Here is a 19633-nt window from a genome sequence, read left to right as displayed (position 1 = left end):
CTGAAACAACCGCCCACTTCGCCTAATCTGTTTGTCAGAGACCAAAATATGTGACGCATGTAGAAATGAAAAGCTACTGTTATGTCATGTGTTCGTCTGTGGTTTGGTTAAGGAGCCAGCTTTCAATTATATTATGTCATGTATCAAACACAAATTATAAAATGAGTAAATGGAAATTAATTCACGGGTATTTATATCAGCCAGATCTTTCAAAGTAATCCCATCAGGTCTGAAGACGTTGTATTGGTGCACCTGTAGTTACTTTTTTTTACCTGGCCTCTTATCTAAGCAACACTGTGTTGCTTATCACAGAATGCTCATCCCTCTGTCCATTTCTTTCCTTTTCTTCATCATGCCCTCCTCTCGTCTCTCCCTGCTCAGATTGTGTCCAGCTTTAAAGCCACCACAGGGTCCCGGGCTTTGTGCCAGCTGCTCAAGGAGTACATGGGCCATCGGGACGGGATCTGGGACCTCAGCGTCACCCGAACTCAGCCAGTGGTCCTGGGCACCGCCTCTGCAGGTACACCAAGGCACCTAACTGACTAGTTGGCTTAAAGTAAAGGGTAAATGGTTGAAAACGTTCAAAGTAATGGATACAAAAAAAGCTTAAAGTCAATAAATAGCTCATATAATTAGTTATAAATAGCAATGAATGGTTGTAACTACACTGCCCAAAAAAATTAAGGAACCTAGGGACCACTGCACCACCATAAGGTCTGACAATCACTCTGGGGATTTGGTACCTGATACTAACAGGTAGCCATGACATAGAGGTCTGTGTGACCCTCCAAGGATAAGCCTCCCCAGACCATCACTGACCCACCGCCAAACTGATCATGCTAGATGATGTAACAGGCGGCATAACATTCACCACGGCGTCTCCAGACACTTTCACGCCTGTCACATGTTCTCAGTGTGAACCTGCTCTCATCTGTGAAGAGAACGGGGTGCCAATGGTGGACCTGCCAGTTCTGGTGTTCTCTGGTGAATGATCGAGCTGCACGGTGCTGCGCTGTGAGCACAGGTCCCACTAGAGGAAGTCAGGCCCTCATGGAGTCTGTTTCTGACAGTGTGGTCAGAAACATGCACACCAGTAGCCTGCTGGAGGTCATACTGTAGGGCTCTGGCAGTGCTCCTCCTGTTCCTCCTCACACAAAGGAGCAGATACCAGTCCTGCTGCTGGGTTGATGCCCTTCTACGGCCCTGTTCAGCTCTCCTCGTGGAACGGCCGGTCTCCTGGTATCTCCTCCATGCGATTGAGACCGTGCTGAGAGACACAGTAAATCATCTTAATCGATAAAGAAAATAATTGTTAGTTCCAGCCCTAACTTGGATATGTCAATCACAAGTCATTGTTCTGCACACAGCTCACATCCCACAAAGTGGTTTTCAGTACCCAAATAATCCGTCAGAACTAAGGATGTTCTGTGCATTATTTACATCAATTGCGATACCTTGGTGCAATTAGCAGAAAATGAGAACATAGTTGAGATGATTGATGGCGTCTGTTGCATTGTTATTGCTAATACTGTCGAAATTCTGAACAAAAGAGACAACCCTCACATAGACAGAAATTTAATGACTTTTCAGTTTTATTGAACCTGTTTTTGTTTTTATTTCCATCATCTGCCTTTGCAAGAAACATTAGAAGCTCTAACTCTGTGTTTGCTGCTCACTTTATGTTCCTCCTAATGTCATGTTGTACACAATCTCACTATAAAGTGGTCCATAACTGAATCTAACTAGAGAGCAAGCTTTGTGAATACAGTACATTACAATATGAAATCACAACCTGTTTGCTATAACAAATGTAAATGGCCTCCTGTTGCCCGCCTCTGCTCTCTCCTCACAGATCACTCAGCTCTGCTGTGGAGTATAGAGACTGGGAAGTGTCTGCTGAGGTATGCCGGCCATGCAGGATCAGGTAATGATTCGTATGAAACTTAAATATGTGTATTTGTATTTGTTGTTGTTAGATTTTGTTATAAATTGCAGTGTATCACTAGAAATTGGTTTAAATCAACCTACAAAATAGTGTTAAATAACCTTTCTTAAATGGATATAATGAGAATTTATTCAGCAAGTTCTGTCATGTATTATACCTTTTTTATTAAACTCTCTCTGGTTCATGCCTAAAACTATGAAGGAGGATTAGGGCCATGTTAATAACAGAATAAAGTCATAAACCTACAACAATAAAGTCATAATATTACAAGAATAAAGTCGTAAATATCCGAGAATAAAGTTGCAAAACTATGAAAATAAAGTCATAAATCTACAAGAATAAAGTCAAAATATTACAAGAGTAAAGTCAGAAATCTACGAAAAGAACATCAAAATATTACGAGAATGAAGTTGTAAATCTACGAGAATAAAGTCAAAATATTACAAGAGTAAAGTCGTAAATATTATAAGAATAAATTTGTAAATCTACGAAAATGACGTCAAAATATCACGAGAATAAAGTTAAAAAATTATGAGAATAAAGTCGTAATATTATGAGAATAAAGTTGTTATTTTCTAAATATAAGATTCCTTTTCTCTCTAACGTGGCCCTAATCCTCCTTAATATTAAAACATATGCTGCTGCAGCTTCGTGTTAGATAAAACAGTGTGTCTGTCAACATGTGCTCACTTGGCTTGTCTATAATAACAATATGTGATGTAACACATGTCTCATCATTGTTCTCTCGCCCACAGTCAACTCCATAAAGTTCCACCCCACAGAGCAGATGGCCCTCACAGGTGTGTATTTATATCCATGTGTGTTTCTTCAGTTAAATTAGCTGGATTTTCTTTATCAACATGTTCATCTTCTTCAGGACTGTTTGACCATCTCTTCCCTGCTGCTGTTGGCTCCAGCACTTCAATTCCTGTAGATCTGAATGTGCTGTGTGTTTGCTGATGTGAACTTGTGTTCTCCGCAGCCTCTGGGGACCAGACGGCTCACATCTGGCGCTACATGGTGCAGCTTCCTGCCCCGCAGCCACCACCAGATGTCAGTGTGAGTAACCTTTCTGTTCTCTTCTCAGAGTTGCTGCTGGAATAGTTTCTGAGAGGTGTGTTTTCTGTCAAAGGATTTATTACATTTACCAAGTCAGTGAATATTTAGTGCATTTACAAATAGGCCACTTAAGTTTTCACAGCAAATTAATCACAACAGAACAAGATACTCGCTGTCATTTTTAAATTCTGTATCACTGCAGGCGTTTGTGTGCACTAACTGTATAACTGTGCGTTCTTCTTTCTGCACCCAAAAGGCTCCATGTGATGACGACCAGGACTCATCAGACAGAGAAGAAGGTGAAGTGGATGGCGAGGGCCCTTGTGAGGTCCCCACTGTCCGGGTCCCTACAGCAACCCTGAAGAGCCACCAGGGTGTTGTGATCGCAGCTGATTGGTTGGTGGGAGGTCGACAAGTGGTGACAGCTTCCTGGGATCGTGCTGCCAACCTGTATGAGGTGGAGACGTCTGAACTGGTTCACGCACTCACTGGTATGTAAACTGGCTGACATTATATATCATAGTATTTATGGTATAATATGGTGTCTGTTATCGTCATCTTCTGGTTCACATACATTTGGAGTTTATCTCCAAGTTTTTCATATGTTAAAAATTTAAGTATTTAGGTATGATCCTGAGGGTCACAGGGGGGCTGGAGCCTATCCCAGCTGACATTGGGTGAGAGATTAGGGCAGGGTTCACCCTGGACAGGTCACCAGACTATCACAGGGCTGACACATAGAGACAGACAACCATTCACACTCACATTCACACCTACGGACAATTTAGAGTCACCAATTAACCTGCATGTCTTTGGACTGTGGGAGGAAGCCGGAGTACCTGGAGAAAACCCACGCCGACACGGGGAGAACATGCAAACTTGGGCTTCAGTAGTTCTGAAGTGGAGGGACTTCTGCAGGAAGTGAATGCTAAATGAGCTGTCTTATTTTAAAAGTGTCAGTATTGGATACAAAATAAAGATGCATGGGAAGCTCCTATCTGTTCAGTGAACACTGTATTCAGGAAAAAAAAAAAAAAGACTCGACCCCAAGTCTAATGCTCAAAAATATTTCCAAACACCAGAAAGAGATTTTGACCACTGGAGGGGCACAGACTGGTCCTCGTCACTCTCTGCAATTAAATCTACATGGTCCTGGAAGATCTGTTCCCTGTTCAGAACATGATCTGTAAGTAGGTCTAAGGTGCAGACATAGGCCGACTTTGGGCGTAGAAATAGCGTGTCAGATGTCAGTCGGCCCCAGTTTGGAGAAGCAGGCTGGAGTCTGACATGGAAACAACTTCCTGTGGCGCTGCTCTGCAGGTGACACGGATACACACTGCACAACAGACCTGTTGTGCAATGGGCAACGTGCAGTTTGTTAGCTCATAGCAGCACATGTACTGGAGGTACTGAGTGTGTAGGATTGTGAATAGTGACAGCTCTGTGTATGGACTGTAAGTATAATTTTTTTTGTGTGTCTTTTAACGGCAGGTACCACTTGTATCCAAGACAAATTTCCTTCGAGACACGTCTATCTTATCTCATCTATCTTGTGATCGGCCACTCATTAATGGGTGGCATGGTCCCCAGTTATCATAAAACAATGAAAATAAATCATAAAAATATAACAAATGCTGAAATTATTATTGTAATGTAAATGCTATATGTTAGTTTTCAGAAGAAGTTTCTTCTTAAGAAGGGGCCTGTTGTTTTTGCTGCTAAAAGATTGAATCATGACAGCTAAAGGTCCACGTTTACCTCTGTCTGAGGCAGTAATGTCAGAGGTAACGAGTAACTGAGATTAAACAGAAGACAAAATGGCCTGCCTGGTTATTTTGTGGAACCAAATTGGCTGTTTGTGTTTTTTGGCTCCCAGACTAAACAGGAAGAAACCACTGTTTCCTTTGCTTAGTGTCCCCACACAATGAAATAATTGTAGTCCAAGCAAACTGCGCTGCAGGAGCTGTTTGGAGAAATTAAATAGCCAGTTTGTGCCTCTTCCAGCACTTTAAACATCATTTTTTTTTACAACACTTGAAAGGAAATTCGCTAATTGGTGCTGTTTGGGTGCACTAAATAAAGTGGGGCTCTGAGTGACATGCTCTTACTGTTGTACTAATGCACAAGGAGTTTATTAATTTGTGTGTTTGTGTGCAGGACATGACCAGGAGCTGACCCACTGCTGTACTCACCCCACCCAGCGGCTGGTGGTCACCTCATCCAGAGACACCACCTTCAGACTGTGGGACTTCAGAGACCCGTCCATCCACTCTGTCAACGTCTTCCAGGGACACACTGAGTAAGTCCACACGTCATGAACCGACACCTGCAGTCTGTGTTGTGCCCACAGGGTGGTGCTGTAACATCTCTCTGCTCTGTGAATCCCTCCAGTATTTTCTGCCTTTTTTCCCTTTTCCTTTTACAGTGCCACATTAATTTACAGACCCTGTTGCTCTAAGCCAAATCCTCCACTTGCCTCTCATTCATTACTGAGCACTTCTCCTCACTCCGACGGTTTGCTTCCCTTTCTCCCCGCTCTTTCTCTCCCTACCTCCCTCTCTCCCTCGCTCTCCTGTTCATTTATCTGTCCGTTTCTGCGTTAATCCCCCACTCTGTGTAATTTGGCACTTCGCTCGCTGTTAACACTCAATTGCAGACGCTCATTTCAAAACGATGACTGTCAGGCTTGTCTGTGGCTTTCAATGGCAGCGCTCTTTAAAAGGCGTAAGAAGAGTGTGTGTGTGTGTGTGTGTGTGTGTGTGTTTATGTTCATGTCTACATGTGTGTGCTGGCTGGCTGGTACTCTCTGGCAGCCTTTGATTGCAAGTGGGGGGATTACATAGAGCTCATTATGTACGACCCCAACATGTATAATTCCTGCAGATCCCACTCTAATTCTCTCCCATAGACAATTGGTATAATGAGATTAAGCACCAGTGTTTCACAGTTAACGACAGCCCTCCTCCTTTCCTTTCCTTTCCTTTCCTTTCCTTTCCTTTCCTTTCCTCCATTCTTCTTTACTTCCCAAATGGCCATCGATGGTCTTTAAAGTAAAAACTTCCCCACTTCTCCTTCTGTGGTGCGTTTAAAGTGGCAAACCGAGTCTATAAACAGATAAAAACTGTTTGCTGAAAGACTGAAAAAACTTTTCGAAGTTGTTTACTGCTTGGCTGCAGTTGTTCAGAATAAGAGAAGTGCTGCCACCTGACATTTGAAAGTTTGAGTGGGCAGATAATAAGTAACTAACTTGAACTGGCCCTTTTTCTGTTAGAAGATTTTACATCTAGAGCTGCAACTATTGCTTATTTTTCATTATTGAGTAATCTGCTGGTCTATAAAATATTTGAAAAATGGTCACCGTACTTTAGTAGTCCCAGATGATGTCTACTAAATTCTTTTGTCCAACCCCCCCCTAAGATATTTAATTTAGTGTAAGACAAGGAAAAGAACCGACTTCTCACATGTCACACTTTAAAACCAGTGAACAACCCAGTTGCCAGAATAAATGTTGCCATTGTAAGTTTATGTAAACCACGAATACGTAACATTTAAGTATTATTGTGCAGCAGATATATTGAAATGTTATGTTTCTTTATGTCATTACAACAGTGTAAGATAAGATCAGTGTTGGGCAATCTACTCTGAAAATATAACATATTACATTTAACTAGTTACCTACAATTGAAAATAATCAGTAACTTTACAATATTACTCTCTGTGTAGAGTAATAAGTTACTTATTACCCTACTTTTGTTTTACTTTCACCAAAATTCCCTCAGAAGAGCTAGAGTTCATTTTAAATGGATGAGTGTCATGTTGTTTTACAGCAGCTCCAGTTTATCACAGTTCATTTCCTGTACAGTGCAGGTCTGACCCATTCATGTGTTCACATACAGTGGTTACCACTTTGTATTTAATTCCCCTAATTATATTAATAATAGCATGATGATTTAGAACAATTAAAGCCTAGACCTTTTTAAATAAATGAATATCCTTGGACACAGAGAGGGTCAGGCAGAGGATCAAAGTCTAAAAATGATGAGAGATGGATCAGTATTTGTGGGTCTATGATATGAAACACAATAAACAAATATTGAGGTTAGCACAACAAACAGAATGGCGTACGATTAAGTCACTCTGTCGAGTAATACAGTTTACTCATCCCCACACTTCTCTACCTACAGACTTATGAGCAGTTTGTTTTAATCAGATCCTACAACAATCACAGGTTTCTGTCTCGCTGCCATTTCTCTTGCTAATTTTCCAGAATCTCCAATATGGCGTAATGACGCGGCATTAACAGCCCAATCTCCACATCCCTCCTGTGGAAACGGCAGAGGAGAGGAGAGTGTGAATGGTTTAATAGGCAGCAGAGGTTGAGAGCTGGAGGGGAGACAGCCTCTTGTTTCCACAGTCTTCACCGGCAATTACAGCTAACGCTTCCTGACAGTGAACCGCGGCAGCTAAAAGTGCAGCATACACCCTCTATCCCACCACCCCGCCATAATTGCAGAGTAATGACAACTGCACGCGAGCTAACAAAACAGCCTAGAGCAAACGAGAAGTGACAGCGGACTTGCTCTACAAACGGAATGCCATGTCACGTTTGTCTCTCCTGCCATCGACGGCTTTCGGAGACATTTGATTGCAGTTGATAGAAATGCACATTTGTGTGTGAGCGCGTGTGTGTGAGGGGTGTCTGTATGCAGATCTGACATCCTGTCTCTGGAGGAATACAACAGCACTTACCAGGTTCTCAGCGACTGTCAGTTTTGCTGCAGCACACCAAAATAACAGAGTGCTCTAAAACCTCTTAGTTGTCTGTACCTGAATTGTTTCATTTACATTTCACCTTTTAGGCATTTGGCTCGCGCTCTCATCCACTTACAATGAGCACATTGTAAAATTCCTTGAGATTTCATAAACTCACACATCAGTCATTAAGAGCGCTCATTAGGAAGGAGGATAAGGATCAGAGCCACAGTGCCAGAACAAATTCTCCAGTTTAGCTGGCAGATTTATGTGATAGAGATGTGCTGGTAGGTAAAGAAATGAAAACCTGGCAAGAAAAGTGTTTCTTTAAATCACACAAAGATGTGCCCCCTGTTGGATAATATATCAGTAATTTCTCCCAATTTATTAGTACGTACTTTGAAACCCTTAAAATTCTCAAAACACTGCAATCATCACATCAAACTGTGCAGACTAGCACTTTATTTGTCGTCTGCAGTTCATTGTTCGTTGATACTTACGTAACCCAAAGTGTAAAGAGTCAAACATCCCTCAGAGCCAGCTGAATAAAATTCATTAAAACTCAAGTCATGCAATCACCAGTTTTATCAAGTTGTGCATTCAAAGGCGTCTCGCCGCCAATGTGCACCTTTCCACAGTTAAATTATTGTAAAAGACTAAAATTGACAGCAGTGCCAATCTGACTCTAAAGAGTTGCTGTCTGTCTTACTCTGTGGGCTCAGATTGGAGGTGACAGCCTCGTCTTCTCAAACAGTAAAAGAAAAATTTACAGGGCTCAACGAGAAAGAAAAATGACAACAAAAATGTTAGTGGAGACTCAGGCAACTACTAAGTCCAGTTACTTACGATATAACATGCAGGACAACAAAAATCCACAACCCTTGATGAACAATTTAATGTGAGGTCCGAAATATGGTGACACCTGCAGCGGGCAAGCCTCCTGCTATGGGTTTGGGTGCTGCCCACGGGAGTAATATGCTTTATGCTTCAAAAAATAAAATAAAATAAAATGTAGCCCAGCCACAGACATTAACACATACACACCTCAGATTTATAGGGTATCAGTCAGATCATAGTTTATCACAGCAGTTGTTTCCTCTTCCTGTGTCTCTCATGTCTGTCGTTTCATCTTCTTTCATGTCTTACACTTTTGTTAGATTTAATATATTCATTCATTTTCCGTGACTGCTTACTCTGTTTAAATAAGAAAGCCTATCCAGCTGACACTGGGTGAGAGGCAGGGTGCACCCTGGACAGGTCACCAGACTATCACAGGGCTGACAAATAGAGACAGACAACCATTCACACTCACATTCACACCTACGGACAATTTAGAGTCACCAATTAACCTGCATGTCTTTGGACTGTGGGAGGAAGCTGGAGTACCTGGAGGAAACCCACACTGACATGAGAACATGCAAACTCCACACAGAAGGGCTCCCTCTAAAATTAGGTGGGGGAAAAATAATACAGATATATCGATAGCATTGTGCATCCCTAATTATTTTGTGTGACCAGAGCATTTCTTCCACCACACATCTGATATTTGCCCTTATGATCCACAGACATAATTTAATCATTCATTTGACCTCTGTGTGAAGGTGGTCTGAAATGCATAAAAATGCATGTTGTGAGCTGGTGCTGGGTCATATGGAAAACATCAAATATCACAATATTTTTTACCAAAAACCTTGATATCAACATTTCAACTTAGGGCTGGGTATCGCTACTGATTTCCTGAATCGTTTCGATTTCAGTTCACACGGTTTCGATGTGATTTGATTCAATAGCTCTTCAATTGGGAATATTTTAATTACAACACCATTTTTTAAAGCTTCACACATCCGTGGAAAAAAGCTCATATTAAAAGATCGATCTCTGATTTTATGAATCGATATCGGGTCATTCATATGAAGATCGATTCAAACCAGGTGAATCAGTTATTTTAACCCAGCCCCATTTTGACTGTATTGTAGGGTTGGTGCTTTCAAATAATAATTACACAGTGAAATTTTTGATAGATAATTATCAGTAACATGGGTAAAGGCAAATAACAGAACAGTCTGGTATGTTTAGAAAATTACATCAAGTTATCGTTATCCAGTCTTTAAAACCAGGAAATGACATCATTCGCTATATTACGATATCTAAAATCTAAGACGATATCTTGTCTCTTATCACAATATCAATTTAATATCACTCCACTGACTGGCCCAATTGTGAGGCAACGAGCTATGGAAGTGAGAGCCATTATTTTATTTGAGTATACAACAGACTGTTTCAGACTGATGACAGGTTTCATCTCAATGAAGACGAAGGGGGGCAATTTTAAGACGTCATTACACAAAATCTCAGTGTCATTGTAGAGGCTGAAGCTACAGGTGTGACTGACTGACAGAGTATAACACTCTAATGTAACATCAGTTGATTTTGAACACCTTAAGGTGCAACCTAGACACGTCACCAGTGATGTAACTTAGGGTCATCGGGTGCTTCGGGTCTTTTAACTTCATACACCCTCCCCCAGGCGACCCAGCCGGGGTTGATCAGACCCCTGCCTGTGTCTAGGTAGCTTGTGTGGTCCCCTTTTGATCCACAGCCATCCTGATGCTCTCTCAGCAGCAGCAGTGACGTTCTTGATGGCTCTCCTGCTGTGCAGACCTCTGATCCCCAGAAACTTGAGGGCCCTGTAGAGCAACTGGCCGGCCAATCCTTGGCAGGCGACCTTGATGGGGTAGCATCAGGTAGCACACGTCTGCCAGCTCCTCATATTTGGCCTTCTTCCTCTCAAATGCCTCTCCCTTTACAGTCTGCCTTCAGGAAAAGCCGTCAGTCAAAAAGGTTTGGGAAGAAAAACTTGAATCAGAATATCACACTGTCTTACCTCATGTCTCGGGGTGTTCTTGAAATCATGGCACAATTGTAGAAAAAAAAAATCTGACCTCTTGAGCGCTACCTTTATGTGGCTAAGGGACCTTTGGGCTCAGTGGTTAGGGATTCATTCAGCTCACCTTAACTTCCCTCTGTATGTCTCTCTCCTTCTTCCTTCCGAACTCCCTAAGTCTCCGATCGCAGGGAGTCTTGACCTTGGCTGTCAGACACACTGCAGTGATGCCATTAAGTAACACTGAATCCTTCCCTCCCTCCTCACCACCCATTCCAAAAACCCTTTAACCTTAATCAACCTTTTAATCAATTACCTTGTCTGATTACGCTCCCCACACACCTCCCACCCAGCGCACCTCCTATCTTTCCTTCTCTCTGTCTCTCTCTTGTATCCCCAGGTGGGCTGTACCCTGCAATGTCAGAAGGTGCCTGTAACGATACAGCACTTTCCCCGAGTCCCGGCCCCTCTAATAGGACAAAGTTTAGTCCCCTAATTAGCCCTTAATGCCACGTCAATTTGAATTAAGAGGGAAGCCAGTTTTAGAAAGAAAAACTGGATGTAGAAGTCTGGACAACGCTCGTGTGTGAGGGGACACTGCTCGACGCTAATCTTAATCAAGAATCAGAGCTTCTTTTTTTTCCAACTTCCCTCCACGAATGAACAGGCACAAAAGGGAGGAAGGAAGAAAAAACCCCTCACAGGAGCGACTGACATACAGTAATAGATTGGAAATATTAAAGGTCTATTAAATGAATGGCTAGGCCTGAGCACAGTGCAATCGTGTGGAGCAGTGCATCACGGCTGGTTGGATAAAGGCCGTGGGAGGAGGGGGATGCTGTATGCATATAAAGAACGTGTCTGCCTCCATTGTGCCAAACATAGCTCATGATATGATGAAGCAAAGTACATTGTGTATTTGGCACAATTTATCTTTTCATCAGTTATCTACGAAGGCTGAAGTCACATTTGTGTTAGACTTACAGAGTAAAGTTTCTTTTAAACTGCCCTCTTCTTGTGTACAGTTTCAAGTCTGCTGCACCTTTGACCACACTCGGCATCAAAGATGGATGTGATCAGAGTTGTGATCACCTGTAACTACATCTGCAGACATGTCAAGGGCTGGGTATGGGTACTTGATACCTTTTAAGGCAGGGATACTCAATGACAGTAGGTCAGGGGCCAGTCAGCTGCCCTGCACATGTACACAGGGGCATTTCTAGGATTTAGGGACATTCGGGCTCAGGCTGGAGGTCGTCAGGGGATCCTCCTCTGGCACTTTTCGATAATCAAGCTTTGTTTTGATACTTTTTTATGCACTCTAGCACATGAAGCTGCGTTCACACCGTCATTTCAAGAAAAGTAAGGTGTTGAAGGGGAGGCAATTAAGAACATAGCAGTAAGGGTATGAAGCAGGTACTACCTGCATGATTTTGCTGTGCTGAGCAGATAATGTTGGTGTCTGAATACTCAGAGCTGTACAGCCCAGCACAAGCAACTTATAACCAGAAGAAAAACTGGGCCTGCAATATAGCGGTGGGCGATATGGACCTTAAATGATATCATGATATTTCAGGGTATTTTTGACAATATTCTTGACAATAGACAATAGACACAGACTCCTGTATGCACATTGCATTTTTTGGGGAACGCTCGTGTGGGTAGGCAGTTTCTGCGCGGCATTGAAAAGGCAGCTTAATGTATATTAAATGTGAATCAATTTATTTTCCCTGTGAATTAGAAAATGGTTTTGGGGGACTGTCCAGCACCCTATCGGGGGCCAGATTTGGCCCACTGGCCATAAGTTGAGTATTTCTGCTTTAAGGTACTGACCAAAATAACTTAGTACCAAGTAGTATTGGAACTTCTCCAGTCAAATGTTGCGTGCATATGGTCCTTTTGTACCCAGATCTAGAAAGAGAAGTCTATTTCTATGGTTTTGCTCGCAGCCAATCACAGCAAGCGTTCTTTGATTTAACTCAACATGTGATTGTTGGCAGGTCGGCATGCTGAGATGCCACCATAACGTTTGATAGGATGGCTATACTACATGCCTGTTGACATTTAATGCAAGTTAATACTGTTGGACCTTCAGAAATAACAGACATATTATATTAACTCATCTGTTTAATACAGTATGTCACAACCAGGGTACTGACATGGCTCCCCTACTAAAACTTTAATGAACTCAAGTGAACTTAGCTTAAAAAAATAGAATAAAAATAGAAACTGTGGTTTGATTAAAAAAAGATGGTGTTAAAAGAGGAACAAAAGCAGCCAAATTGGATCACAAAGCGGTGTGATCTTTTGTTGGTTGTTTTAACATATTAACAACACGTGTTGCAATTTTGAGAGTGTGAAAAGTTGTCATCAAGCGAGAGGAGATCTTAAAATAGACGATTAAAATAGTGCAGTGATGGATACAGAAATGACTGAAAGTAAAGAGTAAAAAGTTTATTTAATTAGTTAATAGGAACAAATGGTTGTAACTATATCCACTTTTATATGATTAATAGAGATTAATAACATCCAGTTTATAATCCATTCGTATAAACATATCGTGGTTAGAGCTGCAAAGATTAATGGATTAATTAAATAGTTGTCAATTATTAATCAATTATTATTATCAATTAGGAAAAAAAATCTCTGAATCTTGGTTCTTAAGTATAATTTTTTCTGGTTTCTTTCCTCCTCTGTGACAGTAAACTGAATATCTTTGGGTTTATAGGCTATAAACTAATCAGTTAATCAAGGAGATAGTCATTAGTTGCAGCCCTAATTGTAGAGGAGCCAGTGAAGTGGTACTTTGTTGTTGGGAACCAGGGCCTAATACACCTGGAGATATTCTAGCACAGCCACCACGGTAAAGTCATGCTGCTCAGCTGTAGCTTTGACCATTTATTTTCTCTTACAAATAAGTTTTTGATCACATTTTTCAGGTGATGCGACAGGATGCAACCAGGTGTATTTCTGTGGTTGTCTCTAGTATTTGGTTTGTTGAACATGATCAGAGATTAGCAAGCAAAGCAGAACCCACCTTTCACACCTCGTAATGCCTCAGACACATTCGATGGCGTTAACACTTTCAAGTCATTATTGAGCCCATGAGGTTTTCCTGCCAGCTACACCTTTGCGACAGAAGTGCAGCAGACTGTGATCCATCCCGCCTCCGTTTCTTTTCTCCAGCGGGAAGGTGATACCTCGGAGTGGCGCTGAATCACATGTTAAATCAAGAACCACACAGCGTTAACTTTCTGATGTTGTACCTGATACATCGCCTCTGGGTTCTAATAGTGTCAGCGCTCATAACGCGTCTTGACATATCACGGTGACGCATGTGTGGATGTCACTTATCTTTTAGGCATGCGAGTAATTACAGTGTCTGTGGGAGAGGGCGACTCGACTGGCTATAAATATTCACTCTACCTTTTCCTGCACTGGAAGAACCGGAGGACTTTGCTTTCTTTTCTCTTCAACTCTCATCACTGCTCTTAATTTAGACTGTGAATCTCCCTAAAAAATTCTACACTTTTGGTTCATGTTGGAACGTGCACAGTCTTTGTGTAACATATGGCCTCTGTTTGTGTGTGTCCATCTTTTGTAGCACTGTGACGTCAGCAGTGTTCACGGTGGGCGACAATGTGGTTTCAGGGAGTGACGACCGCACTGTAAAGGTGTGGGATTTGAAGAACATGAGGTCGCCTATAGCAACCATCCGCACTGACTCAGCTGTGAATAGGTGGGTGAAAGGAGGGGTGAGAACCAGGCTCTGTAGTTGTGCATTTATTTGGAAATTTTAACATTAACAATTCCATGAAAACTGGGCAATCCGATACAATCGAATGCTCCAGAACAACGACTAAATGAGCTCTGAGGTTTGATAGTTTTGGAGCTCAATATTTAAATTGCTTTACTTATTTTAACATCCCTACTTCTGATTGACCATTCATTTGTTCCAGTATTGGCTGAATGCTGCTTTAAGCTTCTGATAAGAATAAATTCCTTTAAATACTTTTTAAATTTAAAATACTACAGCTCATTGATAGAGGCGAGGAGTTGTGTTTAAACTAGGTAGTGAAATTGTACTTGAGATATTCATGTAAATATAGTGCTACACACACCGTGCAGGATCTTCTGTCACCAGACATTATTTAAGAAGTGATGTAATGCAGAATAAAAGCTGTAGTTGCAGGAGAACTTAAAGGAGTATTATCCAAATGTGACCCAGATTCAAAGTGAACTTGATCTGATCTTTCAGGATAAGCGTCTCTGCCAACCAGAGGATCATCGCTCTGCCACACGACAATCGACAAGTCCGACTGTTTGACATGAGCGGAGTGAGGCTGGCCAGACTTCCACGCAGCAACAGAATGGTGAGGAGGGAAACAAAGTGACTGGGAAGATGTGTGTTTGATCAGTCGATCAGTGTCGGGGGGGGTCATGATTCTTCAAATCCACTTTTGATTTTGAGATTTTAAGGTCATGACTGGATTTGATTTTTTTAATGAATCTTTCTCCCAGCACCAAAGGCTATACTCATGAGTTTCTACATGGTCTCAAGTGAGATATAACTGTCTATTTTTCATGAAAGTACAACACTAAGGCCATACGGTCAATTTTAAATAATAGATATAAAATGTAACTAACTTATTTCATCAGTCAACTGAAAATGAAGTGTTGCGTCGGGTTCACACTGGATGTGGATGTGTGATTTGTTAATTGTCACTCAGCCGTCTGTCAGCAGTCCCCTGGCCGCTCACACCAGAATTTCTCTACACTGATCAGCGAGTGATTGTGCTCTCTGCTCTGTTTAAATCACACGTAGAGCTTTGTCTCCGTCTGTTTGTGCGTGTGTGTGTGTGTGTGTGTGTGAGAGATAGCACTTCATTGTGTGCTCGTTTCTCTTACTCTTTGTTTAGACACAACTGACATATATGAAAGCATGGGGTGCATATACCATCATTTATCATAGTCAGATCATTTATATCATATTTAACTTTCCAGATTCTCTTGTGCAAAAATACGTGTGAAGCAGAAGCTATCACTGCAGATAGTCGGCTGGCCTGGGCGCACCATGGCCAGTGTAAACAACCCAGTTGCTTAACATGGGCGCTGAAAGCTAGTGGGTAGAGTTCCACAAAAATTCAGCGCGCTTCGTACCTCTTCCATATGCAGCATGAACCCGGGGTTACACAGAAAGGAAAAGAAGAGTCACTAAATGGCAGAGGGTGCTTTACAACAACAACTTGAGTTCACTCACCTGCAAAAAGCCACCACTTCACTTCACTACTAGTTTTTCCATCAACGTCTTGACGACAGGAAGTAGGAGGATTTCCCAGTTCTGTAGTTTCTCTGTCGTCTCCGACTCTGGCAGTGGCCGTGTGCCTGGAGAAGTGCAGCTGTAGGCTACAGGTTAGCTACTAGAGGTGTAAATCACGAGTTTACTAACACACATATAACACCACATGGGATAAGTTAACCTTCAAGGCTTTCTGACCTTTATGGAAGAAGTGTTTTCAACAACCAACATCTTTGTCTTAAAACTTCAGGGTTATCTGTCTTAAAGCCCTGAAGCCATAAAACATGGATTAACAACAAGATCATATGACAAAAGTATAAAATTCAGCTCTGGAATAACTGTCAAGGTTCATAGACACATTAATTGTTTTTTGCTCAAGCATGTTTAAGTGCATAAATTATCCTAGTGGCTAGCAGACTTTCCTCCATTCATAACTTAACTAAGTACACGTATAAATTATACATTTTTTACTCACTGTTTAAGTCGCTGCATCTCCTGACAGAACAGCTCTGTTGAATTTCAGCCTGCATGCACGATTTTTCAGCCGAACATTGTTAAAACAAAGCAGCTAATGTTGCTGTAGTGAGAAGATCTTATGTGAAGTCATTGTTTACATACAGCATGTGCTCTGTCTTTTGACCCCTTTTGTCTCCGAAATCAGAAATATTTCCACACTGCTGATTTATTCCACAGTAAATAATGTTATCCTCATCGTCTTTCTCTCGGCTTTTTTGCCATCTGCCTGCTGCTGTTTGACGGTAGCGACTTGTCAAAATAAAAGCGCATTCTAAAGATGACAATGTAGATCAATGTTTTCACTTTGCATCAATGATACTGGATCGTTGATCACTGAAACAATATGTTGATCAAGACTGATGGATGGTTACACCCTTATTAGCTGCACTGTCGTCTTTGAAGTGCTGTTTTTTTTTCCTTTGGACGTGTGCAATCAGGTGGGGATCAGAGAAAGCAATAATACTGGGAGAATCACTGGTCCTGCTTATGATTTAGAATCAAAATTGTGACACCTCCTTATCAGCCCCATTAAAACTAAAATCTTAAATGTGTGTGTGTGCAGGGTCACAGGCGAATGGTGTGTTGTACAGCCTGGAATGAAGAGAACCAGCCGTGCAACCTGTTCACCTGTGGCTTCGACCGACAGGCCATCGGCTGGAACATCAACATCCCTGCGCTGCTGCAGGAGAAGTGATGCCACTGACACACACACACACACAACAGAAACACAGCAAAATAGGAGACGGTACACAAAAACACTGTAATCTGTGGCCTCGCTCGTGCTTGTACGTTCAAAGTGTCTATCTAGTGAAGCATTTTAGTTTTCGTGAAAATATTACTGTTACGTTTTAGGACGCAGATATTAACACTTGATAGGAGTGTATTCCCCTGATGAATTACACTAATTTACTGTGTACACCTGCAGATGAAACCTCCTGGTGTCAAATGACTGACATGGTTACCACATTTTAAAGTCCAGGTGCGTGCGAGGCCGCAGAGCTGATCTCCTGTGTTTGACCCTCTCCCTTATTTAGCATGCATTGTGAAGTTGTGACACGGCTAGGCTGATTCTTTTGCTCCTAGCCTTTTCTGTTTTAAAGTATAAAAGTATATATATTTGACTCCACAGTCATAGGCTGCTGTTCACATCACTGTTGTTTAGTTACTGCTGAATGGTTGCTCTTGCATGTAGATAATCTCAGTTTGCAAATGTTACTTGTAAAGAAATGAGAGAACGACTATAAGGCCAGGAGAGTTTGTAGAATATGATATAAAGAAGTTATGTATATATTATGTCGTGGCCTGATTAAGTGACCTGTGTTGCAGGTTGTTGCTGTTTCATGGATTAAGTGTCTTACAGAAATCTACCTGTTACGGGTGGAGTTTGGCAGAGACAGCGTGGTTCTGTGAAATGTTTTTATCCTTTTAGTCAGACTTGAAATATTTCTCATCATGAAACAAAACAAATAATATTCAGGCCTGACAGGTGACCTTCGCAGCACTCAGGCTGCGGGGTCATTCAGTTGTCTTAAAATGTTTCAGGATCTGCTGTTCTGTCCGAAAGTTTTCACCAATTAAGATTCGACTCTTTGCCTATTACCTTTGATGCTTTCAATTCACAGCCAGCCTCTGTATTTCCAGATTTTGTTGTCAATATTTCAATTGATACTGTAACTGCCTTGTTCCATGTTTACAGTAGGATTTCATTTTTTAACGTTTTGCTCCGTTCTGCCTCTCTGTCAGACTGCAAAGTGTCAAGAGCATAGCAATAATGGGAAAACGACTGCACTTCTGTTGTTTGCAAATCTTTTGTAGGTCTGTGATCGGGATGTGTTCGACATTATCATAACCTAGTATTTTCTGTATGTTGCAGGTTTAGGTGTCAGTACTCTTAGCCATAATATGCACCCATGATTCCTCAGTGTCGGTGAAATACAGACCCAATCCTCTTCAGCCTGTTGCCAACTCAGATCCCTGTTGCTGTAATGTGTCATCCCCAAGTGAACTTGTCAGTTACTGGTCATTTCTGTGCTTCAGTAACAGCCTGTCAATATGAAGTTATAGTGTTTACACTTTGCATTGAACCCTTAGCCTTGTATGACCTCTTGGACCTTTTGTTGTGGATGGCGCTGTCAAGTCTGTGAGAAGCACTCTTTATCCAAATTCAGAAGCAATAACCCAGCTCCTTTGTGTTTCTGGTGCTCAGAGTGAAGCCCATTTGTCTTATGGATATCAGCGACTTTAAACACACACTGAATCTCATTTTGAGAACTAGAAGAACTAGATGAGTTGGGCTTGACCGGAATCCAGGAAACTCTTTATTTGTTACACTTGTGCAATATACGAAACATGAAGTCATGCTGTAGTTTCAGATCTTCTTGTTTAACTTATTTCAGTGCTGTAAACCCAATACAAAGATTTTGTGTACTTGTGTGACTGGTGTAGATGTAGCTCAGTGTACATAGGTATGCATAACTTACCCCAAAGTTGGCGTCAGACTTCACACTTTACCGCTGTTGCTACCAACAATAGAGTCAGGATGGATTTTGAAGTGGCATGAACCTAAAAATGTAATAAGCGTATTGAAATGCCTTACCATTGCATTGAAAATGGTGTATTAGCCTTATCCATCTGAGCATCAATGCACTTTTCCAAATGCTAGTTAAATAACTAATTGTGTTCCACTGCTCAGTGCAGATAGGATTTTTATCCCTGTTTCATTCAAGGAACTCAATCTCGCGCCCACTGATATCAATGTCATTTTAATCTGCAGGCAAGTCTGATTTGTGCCCCACATATGAATTCCAGCTCAGAGGAAATATGATTCTGGATTGATACATTAAATTATTGTGTGCCAGATTGAAGGGGGGTAAAAAAAAGTGGATAGGCTTCGCTTCATTGTAGCGAATCATATTCTACTCAAACTTCATTATGTGATCTACTTTGCATACTTTATTGTGACGGGTACGTGCTCTCTGACACTTTCCAATAAAATGTGTGATTTTCTTCTCCCAGTCTCTCATGTCTCTTTTTCATCTTATTCAACACAAACCCCTCTCACCCTTTTGTTCCATTCAATAAGAAATATATCACTTTGAAAACTACACATTATTCATCCTGGTGTAAATCTGGTAAGTTGTAATGAAGTCTAGTGTTAATGAAAGGAGAACCACAAGGT

At 41.5% G+C, this 19633-nt stretch overlaps 1 protein-coding gene across 2 annotated transcripts in view; it reads left to right on the top strand.

Moving 5' to 3' along the window:
• LOC126397982 (WD repeat-containing protein 37-like) overlaps positions 1 to 19448 on the top strand; it is a 38162-nt gene extending 18714 nt beyond the window's left edge. For both annotated transcript variants that reach the window (XM_050057125.1, XM_050057126.1), the window contains 9 exons: positions 382 to 520; positions 1853 to 1924; positions 2701 to 2745; positions 2928 to 3004; positions 3261 to 3495; positions 5162 to 5303; positions 14245 to 14379; positions 14899 to 15013; positions 17018 to 19448. In XM_050057125.1, coding sequence (XP_049913082.1) covers positions 382 to 520; positions 1853 to 1924; positions 2701 to 2745; positions 2928 to 3004; positions 3261 to 3495; positions 5162 to 5303; positions 14245 to 14379; positions 14899 to 15013; positions 17018 to 17149 — 1092 coding nt within the window. In that variant the 3' untranslated portion in view covers positions 17150 to 19448. The remainder of the gene's footprint in view (positions 1 to 381; positions 521 to 1852; positions 1925 to 2700; positions 2746 to 2927; positions 3005 to 3260; positions 3496 to 5161; positions 5304 to 14244; positions 14380 to 14898; positions 15014 to 17017) is intronic.
• Positions 19449 to 19633: the final 185 nt, after the last annotated feature.

Source organism: Epinephelus moara, chromosome 11 (assembly GCF_006386435.1).
Source record: "Epinephelus moara isolate mb chromosome 11, YSFRI_EMoa_1.0, whole genome shotgun sequence".
Lineage (NCBI taxonomy): Eukaryota > Metazoa > Chordata > Actinopteri > Perciformes > Serranidae > Epinephelus > Epinephelus moara.
This window is presented reverse-complemented; position numbering and strand designations above follow the sequence as displayed.